We start from the raw sequence: 12,417 nt of genomic DNA, 5'->3' as shown, positions 1-12,417 counted from the left end.
TCTGCAGTTTTATTTAGATGAAAGATTTTCTTACTATCGTACAGCTACAAATGAAGATCATAGTTCTGTATTACTGAATCCTGTCGAAACAAACGTAGATAAATATGAGAAGATGCTTTGCCCATTGCAAGCTTCGGAAATTTTACATTCAAGTAACTATATTTACTTGATCCATTTTGTTATCGAAACTTACCCCAACCCCCTTACAATTAACTCGTTTCTTTTATTTATTTATTTATTTTCGTTTGACATCGTCACTGGAAATGTGAACTAATTTACATGTGTAAATGTCCAACTGTTGCCAGTCATTAGATTACAGTCGTTTTCAACGAAAGGAATTCTAAACAGGAAACAAGATAGCTTCATACATCGAAAATACTGCTGAGCTTAAACTTTCTTAAACATGCACATTGGAAAAGATAAATTTCCCCCTCTTGCAACTGAAAGGAGAAACTTTATAACATAAAAAAATTTTATTTGATAAAACAAGTATCTCTCTTTTGCCTCTTCTTCTGTCCCCCACCCCCTCCCCCAGCGTGTACAATCGCAAGATATTTCATTAACATTCAGTGCTCCTCACCCCATAGTCAACAAAGATACCTAAAGATGAGCACCAATATGTTCACAGTTTCTTGTAAAAGCAACCCAGTACAAACGTACTTCCTCAGATTTACAAATAAGGTAAGGAAGCACGAATTCTGTTGCTGCCGGAAATTTAAGTTCAGGAGTACAAAAATGGTTCAAATGGCTCTGAGTACTATGGGACTTAACATCTGAGGTCATCAGTCCCCTAGAACTTAGAACTACTTAAACCTAACTAACCTAAGGACATCACACACATCCATGCCCGAGGCTGGATTCAAACCTGCGACCGTAGCAGTCGCGCGGTTCCAGACTGAAGCGCCTTGAACCGCTCGGCCACCACGGCCGGCTTCAGGAGTACACTATTTGTTAAGAAGTGTAATGAATTGCACAATTAATTGATAGCAGAAATCTCTCAGAACAATGTGTGTTGGTCAACTACCGCCAATAGTTACACATTTTGCTGTGTCAGAGAGGGAGACACCACCATTATGAGTATGCCTGCAACAGACCTGGCGTTCGCCGTGCCTAGCTGACCTGACGTCACGAACAAGCGCCGAGGCCTACCTATGAGTCGGGGTAGCCTTGCCACGGTTCGCGCGGCTCTCCCCGTTGGAGGTTCGAGTCCTCCCTCGGGCATGAGTGCGTGTTGTCCTTAGCGTAAGTTAATTTAAGTTAGATTAATTAGTAGGTACGCGTAGGAACCGATGACCACAGCAGTTTTTTCCCATAGGAACTTACCACAAATTTCCAAGCAGCGCATACGCTTACAGATGGTGGAGGCGGAAGATGCAAGTGGAGAGAGCCAAACTTCGACTTACTAGTCGCAGCGACCAAAGATTGCTGTGTGAATAGCAGATTGGAATAGTATGTCAAGCAGATCAACAGACAGGCCTATGCTGTATGACATTCCAAAGTTAAATTTAGGATGACATTTGCTTAAATGTTTATGTTATAGTAGGACTGGGCCATTGTCTCAAGTCTTGGACAGTATGCCAGAATTGCACGCAGTTATTACAGTTATTAACAGCCCAACAGATTTGAGCTGGATTGAGACGTCATAGTTGGACTGTTCTCATATTCCAGCTATTGGGTAGTATACCAGAATTCTACACTGTTATAAGTAGTCCACCAGGTCTGAAATGCATTGTGGTGCCATAGAGCCTGTCCCAGAATTCCAGGTTAGCCAGCATGACAATGTACCATTTTGAATTTCCCACCGATTTGGATTATGTCATCATAGAGCCAGAGCCAGTATTTCAGCCTCGGACAGTATGCCAGAATCTTATGCTGGTATAAATAGCCCAACAGGTCTGAGTTGGATTGTGACAGAGTCAGGGTCAATATTCCAGGCCAGCCAGCATGACAATGCGTCATTTTGTATTTCCCGCCAATTTATACTTAGGACAGCAACCCTGATTCCGTAGAAAACACACTAATGCAAATGATCTATTTTTTGAATTTACTGCCATTTTTTAATTTCCCACCAAAATTTGAATTTCCTATCATTTTATAATAAGGCAATTGGCCTTTGTCAAAGGGGGCAGGGGGATGGGAAAAGCCCATGACTCATTGATGGTGTGATCGGTGACACACTTTCGGGTCCGAATGCCCCTAGAATACCTACTACCAATGAGTGGCAACACAGCATATACAGTGTACCAGCCACTGGGCAGTGGATGGGTGTACTGTAAGCGGTAGTGAGCATCACTGTAGTGAAAGTTGTGAATCCTCTCCTCCGAGCCGTGTTTTTCTGCGAGTGGAGAGGAAAGAGAAGTGGAGGAGGCTGTGTGGTGACGCGTGGGAGAGAGGGTACGTCGAGAGAGAGAGAGAGAGGTGCGTGGTCGCGGCCTGGTGCAGTTTTCGCTGAATCGAGCGAGTAAGCGTCGCTATTTTGGCGCTGCTGCTACTTTTGCCCTTGGCATATAAAAATTTGCGAGAGCAGTTCCACAACTTTTGATTGTCTTTACTTATTTGGATCTCGGATTCGGTTTTAACTTGTGTTTGCAATCTGAACAAATTTTGAAAAGCCATTCGTGGTTCCATAGCAATCTTCTGTTCATTTAAAGGTTTCCACCATTTGTAAAGAGGACAGTGTGTCCCAAGGGAACTTCACTCAAGTATTCATTTATTGTACTTTTGAGCACATCAACGTGCATGTCATTGCGAAATACACTACTGGCCATTAAAGTTGCTACACTCAGAAGAAATGAAGATGATAAACGGGTATTCATTGTACAAATATATTATACTAGAACTGACATGTGATTACATTTTCACGAAATTTGGGTTCATAGATCCTGAGAAATCAGTACCCAGAACAACCTCCTATGGCCGTAATAACAGCCTTGATACACCTGGGAATCGAGTCAAACAGAGCTTGGATGGCGTGTATGCAGCTTCAACACGATACCACAGTTCATCAAGAGTAGTGACTGGCGATTTGTGACGAGCCAGTTGCTCGGCCACCATTGACCAGACGTTTTCAATTGGTGAGAGATCTGGAGAATGTGCTGGCCAAGTCAGCAGTCGAACATTTTATGAATCCAGTAAGGCCCGTACAGTACCTGCAACATGCGGCCGTACATTATCCTGCTGAAAAGTAGGGTTTCGCAGGGATCGGATGAAGGGAAGAGCCACGGGTCGTAACACATCTCAAATATAACGTCCATTGTTCAAAGTGCCGTCAATGCGAACAAGAAGTGACCGAGACGTGTAACCAATGGCACCTCATACCATCTCCCTGGGTGACACGCTAGTATGGCGATGACGAATACACGCTTCCAATGTGCGTTCACCGCAATGACGCCAAACACGGATGCGACCATCACGATGCTGTAAACAGAATCTGGATTCATCCGAAAAAATGACGTTTTGCCATTCGTGCACTCAGGTTCGTTGTTGAGTACACCATCGGAGGCGCTCCTGTCGGTGATGCAGCGTTAAGGGTAACCGCAGCCATGGTCTCCGAGCTGATAGCCCATGCTGCTGCAAACGTCGTCGAACTGTTCGTGCAGATGGTTGTTGTCTTGCAAACGTCCCCATCTGTTGACTCAGGGATCGAGACGTGGCTGCACGATCCGTTACAGCCATGCGGATAAGATGCCTGTCATGTCGACTGCTAGTGATACGAGGCCGTTGGGATCCAGCACGGCGTCCCGTATTACCCTCCTGAACCCACCGATTCCATATTCTGCTAACAGTCATTGGATCTCGACCAACGCGAGCAGCAATGTCGCGATACGATAAACCGCAATCGCGATAGGCTTCAATCCGACCTTTATCAAAGTCGGAAACGTGATGGTACGCATTTCTGCTCCTTACACGAGTCATCACAACAACGTTTCACCAGGTAACGCCTGTCAACTGCTGTTTGTGTATGAGAAATCGGTTGGAAACTTTCCTCATGGCAGCATGTTGTAGGTGTCGCCACCGGCGCCAACCTTGTGTGAATGCTCTGAAAAGCTAATCATTTTCGTATCACAGCATTTTCTTCCTGTCGGTTAAATTTCGCGTCTGTAACACGTCATCTTCGTGCTGTAGCAATTTTAATGGCCAGTAGTGTATAATTTGTTAGATTTTTCAGAGTTTACTGCTATTTCGTTTAGGTTCAAATTAGCAAGCATTTTCGTCTCAATCACATATAAATGTTCATTTTAGTTGTGAAGCAATTTGGAGAAAATAAATCCAGTGTTTAAAAGAATTGATTTGTTTCCGCCTTCCCCCCTTTTTATTGTCCAACATTTCATTTCAGGTGAACCTCGCTAAATTATAAAGATAACCCTTTTTTTGCATAGCAGAGTTGTGCTCTTACTGTGACGGCGTTCCACTGTAAATCAGATGCCCCTGCATGGAACTGTATATTTGTGGCTGGATATGTGATTAATTTGAATGACAATGAACTAATGAGAACTGCTCTTATTTTCATTCAGTGCAGTTTTGAGGTCACAGAACTTACTGAATTACTATGATTCGCAATTTCCTGGGTTAAGGGAATAGAAGGCTGACACTAATTTGGATGTTGTTTGTGTGTTGAGCTCATAGTTGTGGCAGGTAGATAGCACATTCCACTGCTGTACTCCTGCATACCACGCTCACAACGTTCTCTACAAGCTGCTATTTCATGATCATCTGACATTTTCTTCAACTACTTGTCACATTTTCTGTGGCTACGCGTTATGTGTCTTTAATGCAGTGGTTTCCATTGGCTTCTGCACCCCATGCCGTTGATCGTAGCTGATTCTTCCGCCTTTAGGGGCATTACCCACCCCAAGTGCTAGAAGTTGTCCTGTAATTCCTGCCCTCTCTTTGAAAACGTTTTTTTTTTTTTTTTTTTTTTTTTGGTAGAATGAGTGCGACTGTTTATGCCGGGAGTCTTCGGTCACATTTTTATTCAAATATAAGCAGTGACTGGGAAAAACCTGGGACCCAGCAATCTTGGGTCAAAGACACATCCCAGAGATCATGGTGATACATAGAGGAAATTGTGATGGGACGCATCAAAAACATTTCACATACGCTAGCACAGAAATTATATTCATTCTTCTGGAACTTACGCAGTCAAATAAGATGTCACAGAAATGGGCAAAAACTCACCAGGAACACAAACAGTTGTCAAGAAAGACGACGTAAGTTGCCACCGACTGACGGTCCTCGCTGTCAGAGTTGTCTGCATCTCTGGTGGCAACGTTCACGGTTCCATCGTCTGCGTTCCCTGAGACAGAAAAAGAAAAACACTCTCAATATACACTCCTGGAAATTGAAATAAGAACACCGTGAATTCATTGTCCCAGGAAGGGGAAACTTTATTGACACATTCCTGGGGTCAGATACATCACATGATCACACTGACAGAACCACAGGCACATACACACAGGCAACAGAGCATGCACAATGTCGGCACTAGTACAGTGTATATCCACCTTTCGCAGCAATGCAGGCTGCTATTCTCCCATGGAGACGATCGTAGAGATGCTGGATGTAGTCCTGTGGAACGGCTTGCCATGCCATTTCCAGCTGGCGCCTCAGTTGGACCAGCGTTCGTGCTGGACGTGCAGACCGCGTGAGACGACGCTTCATCCAGTCCCAAACATGCTCAATGGGCGAGAGATCCGGAGATCTTGCTGGCCAGGGTAGTTGACTTACACCTTCTAGAGCACGTTGGGTGGCACGGGATACATGCGGACGTGCATTGTCCTGTTGGAACAGCAAGTTCCCTTGCCGGTCTAGGAATGGTAGAACGATGGGTTCGATGACGGTTTGGATGTACCGTGCACTATTCAGTGTCCCCTCGACGATCACCAGTGGTGTACGGCCAGTGTAGGAGATCGCTCCCCACACCATGATGCCGGGTGTTGGCCCTGTGTGCCTCGGTCGTATGCAGTCCTGATTGTGGCGCTCACCTGCACGGCGCCAAACACGCATACGACCATCATTGGCACCAAGGCAGAAGCGACTCTCATCGCTGAAGACGACACGTCTCCATTCGTCCCTCCATTCACGCCTGTCGCGACACCACTGGAGGCGGGCTGCACGATGTTGGGGCGTGAGCGGAAGACGGCCTAACGGTGTACGGGACCGTAGCCCAGCTTCATGGAGACGGTTGCGAATGGTCCTCGCCGATACCCCAGGAGCAACAGTGTCCCTAATGTGCTGGGAAGTGGCGGTGCGGTCCCCTACGGCACTGCGTAGGATCCTACGGTCTTGGCGTGCATCCGTGCGTCGCTGCGGTCCGGTCCCAGGTCGACGGGCACGTGCACCTTCCGCCGACCACTGGCGACAACATCGATGTACTGTGGAGACCTCACGCCCCACGTGTTGAGCAATTCGGCGGTACGTCCACCCGGCCTCCCGCATGCCCACTATACGCCCTCGCTCAAAGTCCGTCAACTGCACATACGGTTCACGTCCACGCTGTCGCGGCATGCTACCAGTGTTAAAGACTGCGATGGAGCTCCGTATGCCACGGCAAACTGGCTGACACTGACGGCGGCGGTGCACAAATGCTGCGCAGCTAGCGCCATTCGACGGCCAACACCGCGGTTCCTGGTGTGTCCGCTGTGCCGTGCGTGTGATCATTGCTTGTACAGCCCTCTCGCAGTGTCCGGAGCAAGTATGGTGGGTCTGACACACCGGTGTCAATGTGTTCTTTTTTCCATTTCCAGGAGTGTATATACCTTGGATCGCTACACTGGATTTCAATCATGTAACCGAGAAAATGTGAGGAAAAGGTTTGAAATTTGTCGGAAGTCGCTAAGGGCTGTCATTATCAAACGCTGGCGGAGTAAATCGTGGCTAATTTGCTCTCCATTTTAAGCAAAAGCTAGATTTTCACGCATCACAGTGTTTATGAAGTCGAATATTTTGAACTACGTGTCGCATATTATTATAATTTTGCAGCTCCATTCTGTGACATACACTATGTGATCAAAAGTATCCGAACATCCGCAAAAATATACGTTTTTCATATTAGGTGCATTGTGCTGCCACCTACTGCCAGGTACACCATAACAACGACCTCAGTAGTCATTAGACATTGTGAGAGAGCAGAATGGGACGCTCTGCGGAACTTACGGACTTCGAACGTGGTTAGGTGATTGGGTGTCACTTGAGTCATACGTCTGTACGCGAGACTTCCACACTCCCAAACATCCCTAGGTACACTGTTTCCGATGTGATAGTGAAGTGGAAACGTAAAGGAACGCGTACAACACAAAAGCGTACAGGCCGACTTCGTCTGTTGACTGACAGAAAAAAATGGTTCAAATGGCACTGAGCACTATGAGACTTAACATCTGTGGTCATCAGTCCCCTAGAACTTAGGACTACTTAAACCTAACTAACCTCAGGACATCACACACATCCATGCCCGAGGCAGGATTCGAACCTGCGACCGTAGCGGTCAAGCGGTTACAGACTGAAGCGCCTAGAACCGCACGGCCACACCGGCCGGCTGACTGACAGAGACCGCCGATTATTGAAGAGGTTCGTAATGTGTAATAGGCAGACATCTATCCAGACCATCACACAGGAATTCCAAACTGCAGCAGGATCCACTGCAAGTACTATGATAGTTAGGCGGGAGGTGAGAAAACTTGGTTTTGATGGTCGAGCGGCTGCTCATAAGCCACACATCACGCCAGTAATGCTAAACGACGCCTCGCTTGGTGTAAGGAGCGTAAACATTGGACGATTGAACAGTGAAAAAACGTTGTGTGGAGTGACGAATCACGGTACACAATGTGGCGATCCGATGGCAGGCTGTGGGTATGGCGAATGCCGGTGAACGTCATCTGCCAGCGTGTGTAGTGTCAGAAGTAAGATTTGGAGGCGGTGGTGTTATAGTGTGGTCGTGTTTCCCATGGAGGGGGTTGCACCCCTTGTTGTTTTGCGTGACACTATCACAGTACAGGCCTATATTGATTTTTAAGCACCTTCTTGCTTCCCACTATTGAAGAGCAATGCGGGGATAGCGATTGCACCTTTCAACAGAATGGAGCATCTGTTCATAAAGCATACCCTGTGGCGGATTGGTTACACGACAATAACATCCCTGTAATGGACTGGCCTGCACAGAGTCCTGACCGGAATCCTACAGAATACCTTTGGGATGTTTTAGAACGCCTACATCGTACCAGGGCTCACCGACCGACATCGATATCTCTCCTCAGTGCAGCACTCCGTGAAGAATGGGCTGCCATACCCCAAGAAACCTTCCATTGTCTGATTGAACGTATGCCTGCGAGAGTGGAAGCTGTCATCAAGGCTAAGGGTGGGCCAACACCGTATGGAATTCCAGCATTACCGATGGAGGGCCCCACGAACTTGTAAGTGATTTTCAGCCAGGTGTCCGGTTACTTTTGATCACATAATGTATATGGATACTGTCTGCCAAATGTGTTGCGAATGGAACTCGTAGTAAAGAAGTAGTGAGTTAAAACGTCGTGGCTGATGTTGAAGATTTACTACTCGAACAACGAAAAAGTTGTGAGCGATAAACTTTTTCCTTTCATTATTTTGTGCGGGACGTCAGCGAGAAAATTTTTCGTATCATTGAAATTATATGCAGTATTTGTTGGAAGGCGCTGAGTGCTCTCATTCTCAAATAGTGGGACCCCGGCCCAGAAACAAGGGAGTCGAAAGTTACAAGCGAAAATCGGTCTGATACCTCTGACAGCGGAACACATGTACCGGCACCGTTGTTGCTAAGATTGTAGAATGGACAACTTTCAGAGATGGTAGTATGGACCAAAACCAGACAAAAATGTCTAGTAAACATGGCCTCTAAAATGCATACCTTAAGGGCTATAGTCACTCGTTCAGTAGAAGAGATGTGTTCCACAGTAGCGGAGATGAACGAGTGCTCATAGCACTTAAGGTATGCATTTTAGAGCCCTCGTTTCCTGGTCTTTTTTCCCTGCTTTTGGTCCATACTACCACCTCCAAAAATATGGAAACCAAAGAGCTTGTAGTGGAAGAGATATTTTTCAAAGTATCGAAGATGAGCAAGTCCTCATAGCCCTTAAGGTATGCATTTTAGAGTCCATGTTTACTAGACTTTTTTTCTTGTATTGGTCCATGCTACCACCTCTGAATATTTCCTGTGCTATAATCTTAGCAACGACAGTACCGGTACATGAACTCGTATTCCACTGTGACAGAACAATTTTCGCTTATAACTTTCGATTCACTCGTTTCCGGACCTAGATCCCTTACTTAAAGTTGGTACATTTACCTTCTCCACCAGCGCCGAAAGTTTGTAATATCATTGCAGAATCATCCAGCATACACACTTTCTAACACTAAAACTCGTCTCACTTAAACCACTTAATGAGTAGATGAGGACAACATTTTAAACTTTCAGATTTGGACAATAAATATTGAAAACTAAACTTTTGTTCCCCTGGAAGCCGTTAGACAGGCAATCTGCGGATGGAATCGGGTTACCGTGCACTGGTTTACTAGGAAACGCCCCATCGCATTCCCCTCAGATTTACTGGTAAGATGGACCATTGTAAAGCCTGTCAAAAACTGAACACAGATCAAACGTGAAAACAGGAGGAAGGTGTACTGGACTGTGAAAAAAACAAGCAAAATCGAACAGGTAACGGTCCAAACTCAAGGTGTGCAACATCGAGCTAATTTAAATAACCACGGCGTATTGATTGTGTGGTTACGGTGTTAGACTGCGAAGGGGGAAATTTTTTCTTTTCTTTTCTTTTACTAAATTATAAACTGTCCGTCCGGTCATTGATGTGTCTATTCGCTGTATTTAAACCTGTGTCTGTGTCGTGGTGTAACGACCGTCTGCAACAGCGAGGTGTAAGGAAGAGACCTCCAGAGATACGTACCTCCTGTTTGTTCTGCACAAGTATCCCATGTTATGGCTCTTGCATTCCGTTTTGAAAGTTTTGACTCTTCAATTCCTTTGTTGTAACATAGTTCACACTCGTTTATTTGTTGTTTTCATTTCTGTGAGAGGTCTATGCAGCATATCGCCCACTCTCACTATCCATCACATTTAATTATGACGGTAATGTATTCTTACCACATGACTCATATTCTATAACCAATGTATAGCATGACGATTGCCGAGACTACAGACGCAAGACAGACACATGGATGACCGGACGGAAAGTTTACAATTTTGTGAAAAAAAGAATGAGGCACGAGGGAGATTTGAGTCCAACGCTATGACCATACAACCATGACGCCGTGATTCTTACAGTGGGCTCCGTGCTGCACATTTTGAGCTTGAACCGTTCGCTGTTTCTATTTTGCTTCTTTTTTCACAGTTCAGTACACCTTCTTCCGGTTTTCTTGCCTGATCTGTGTTCAGTTTTTGACGGGTTATCCAAGGGGTCATTTTACCATTGGATCTGAGGGCGTTGCGATTGGGACTTTCCCTCGTCAGTCGTCTAGTACTATGGATTTGAAATTTGGGTTTTGCAATGTGTGGATGGGGTCAACCAAATGGTTCAAATGGCTCTGAGCACTATGGGACTTAACAGCTATGGTCATCAGTCCCCTAGAACTTAGAAATACTTAAACCTAACTAACCTAAGGACATCACACAACACCCAGTCATCACGAGGCAGAGAAAATCCCTGACCCCGCCGGGAATCGAACCCGGGAATCCGGGTGTGGGAAGCGAGAACGCTACCGCATAACCACGAGCTGCGGACGATGGGGTCAACCCAAATAAGTAATGCTCATCGCATGTTTCACATTACAAAATAAATTTCAGAAAAGTGGAAGTTCATGTACCCTTGCGATATAACGGTGCCATGTTAGTGTAGTACTGTATTCGGTTGAACGATGTGTATTAATAGGGGCTCCAAAACACGGAGAATAACCTGCGTTCCATCAATGTCTTTAGTTGTACTGCAGCTCGGCGGTAGCAAGACGGCGCAGCCTAGGCCGACGCGCGTGAAGGGGCAACCTAGGCGAGGTATACGTATACAGATGTTGTTGTTGTTGTTGTGGTCTTCAGTCCTAAGACTGGTTTGATGCAGCTCTCCACGCTACTCTATCCTGTGCAGGCCTTTTCATCTCCCAGTACCTACCGCAACCTACATCCTTCTGAATCTGCTTAGTGTATTCATCTCTTGGTCTCCCTCTACGATTTTTACCCTCCACGCTGCCCTCTAGTACCAAATTGGTGATCCCTTGATGCCTCAGAACATGTCCTACCAACCGATCCCTTCTTCCAGTCAAGTTGTGCCACAGACTTCTCTTCTCCCCAATCCTATTCAATACTTCCTCATTAGTTATGTGATCTACCCATCTAATCCTCAGCATTCTTCTGTAGCACCACATTTCAAAAGCTTCTATTCTCTTCTTGTCCAAACTATTTATCGTCCACGTTTCACTTCCATACATGGATACACTCCAACGTATACAGATATAAGCGCTTAAATTGAATGTAGTCTTAGTCTAATTTGGGACCACTCTTTGGAACGAACACCTAAAACTCAGGAAGAAAGTTTTCTTTCCTACACGCTGGTGTTTTCCGTTGACACCTTGCGTCGCACGAGATACTTAATGAGATGACTGTCTACATGTTGCAATCGCTTAAATTGTAAGCACGTGCCGAAACACTAGAGAAAATGCACCTGGGCAGGGACTCCTGGTATACTCCTTACTACCACTGAACTAGCATTCGGGTGGTGCAGGTTTCAATGCCCCTTCCGGCCGGCCATATTTTGGTTTCCCTTGTTTACATTTTTACGATATTGGCTGCAAATATTTTATTTCTTGTTGTTTTTACATGGGTTCAGGACAAGCTTGTTTCGGCAGCCATTTTCAGGCGTTCGTCTAGATGGAGTGACGTCCATAAAACATCTTGGAAACGTAATTTCCCTTATTTACTGCGTTGTTAATATGAGTCACGTATTTAGCCTTTACAGAAATTTTGTGTTACTCTTTGACAGTTGTCAAATGATAGATCGTTCCATTGATACATTATCTGTCATTTGACAACTGCCAAAATGTAACACGACTTTTCTGTACAAGGTAAATACATAACCCGTATGAACAACACAGTAAATAACAGAAATTACGTTCCAAGATGTTTTATGGACATCACTGCATCCAGACGAATACAACAAGAAATATACTATTTGCAGCAAATTCCGTATTAGTATAAGGTTCAAAATGGCTCTGAGCACTATGGGACTTAACATCTGTGGTCATCAGTCCCCTAGAACTTAGAACTAATTAAACCTAACTAACCTAAGGACATCACACACATCCATGCCCGAGGCAGGATTCGAACCTGCGACCGTAGCGGTCACGCGGTTCCAGACTGAAGCGCCTAGAACCGCACGGCCACAC

At 45.5% G+C, this 12,417-nt stretch overlaps 1 protein-coding gene across 3 annotated transcripts in view; it reads right to left on the bottom strand.

Annotated features, from left to right (window-relative positions):
* The window catches only part of LOC126249546 (uncharacterized), a 121,484-nt gene that overhangs the window by 31,634 nt on the left and 77,433 nt on the right, over positions 1-12,417 (bottom strand). For all 3 annotated transcript variants that reach the window (XR_007545608.1, XR_007545609.1, XM_049951210.1), the window contains one exon: positions 5,179-5,296. Coding sequence is in view for 1 of the 3 variants with exons in the window: in XM_049951210.1 (XP_049807167.1) it covers positions 5,179-5,296 (118 nt within the window). In the remaining 2 variants the exon portion in view is untranslated. The remainder of the gene's footprint in view (positions 1-5,178; positions 5,297-12,417) is intronic.

Source organism: Schistocerca nitens, chromosome 3 (assembly GCF_023898315.1).
Source record: "Schistocerca nitens isolate TAMUIC-IGC-003100 chromosome 3, iqSchNite1.1, whole genome shotgun sequence".
Lineage (NCBI taxonomy): Eukaryota > Metazoa > Arthropoda > Insecta > Orthoptera > Acrididae > Schistocerca > Schistocerca nitens.
This window is presented reverse-complemented; position numbering and strand designations above follow the sequence as displayed.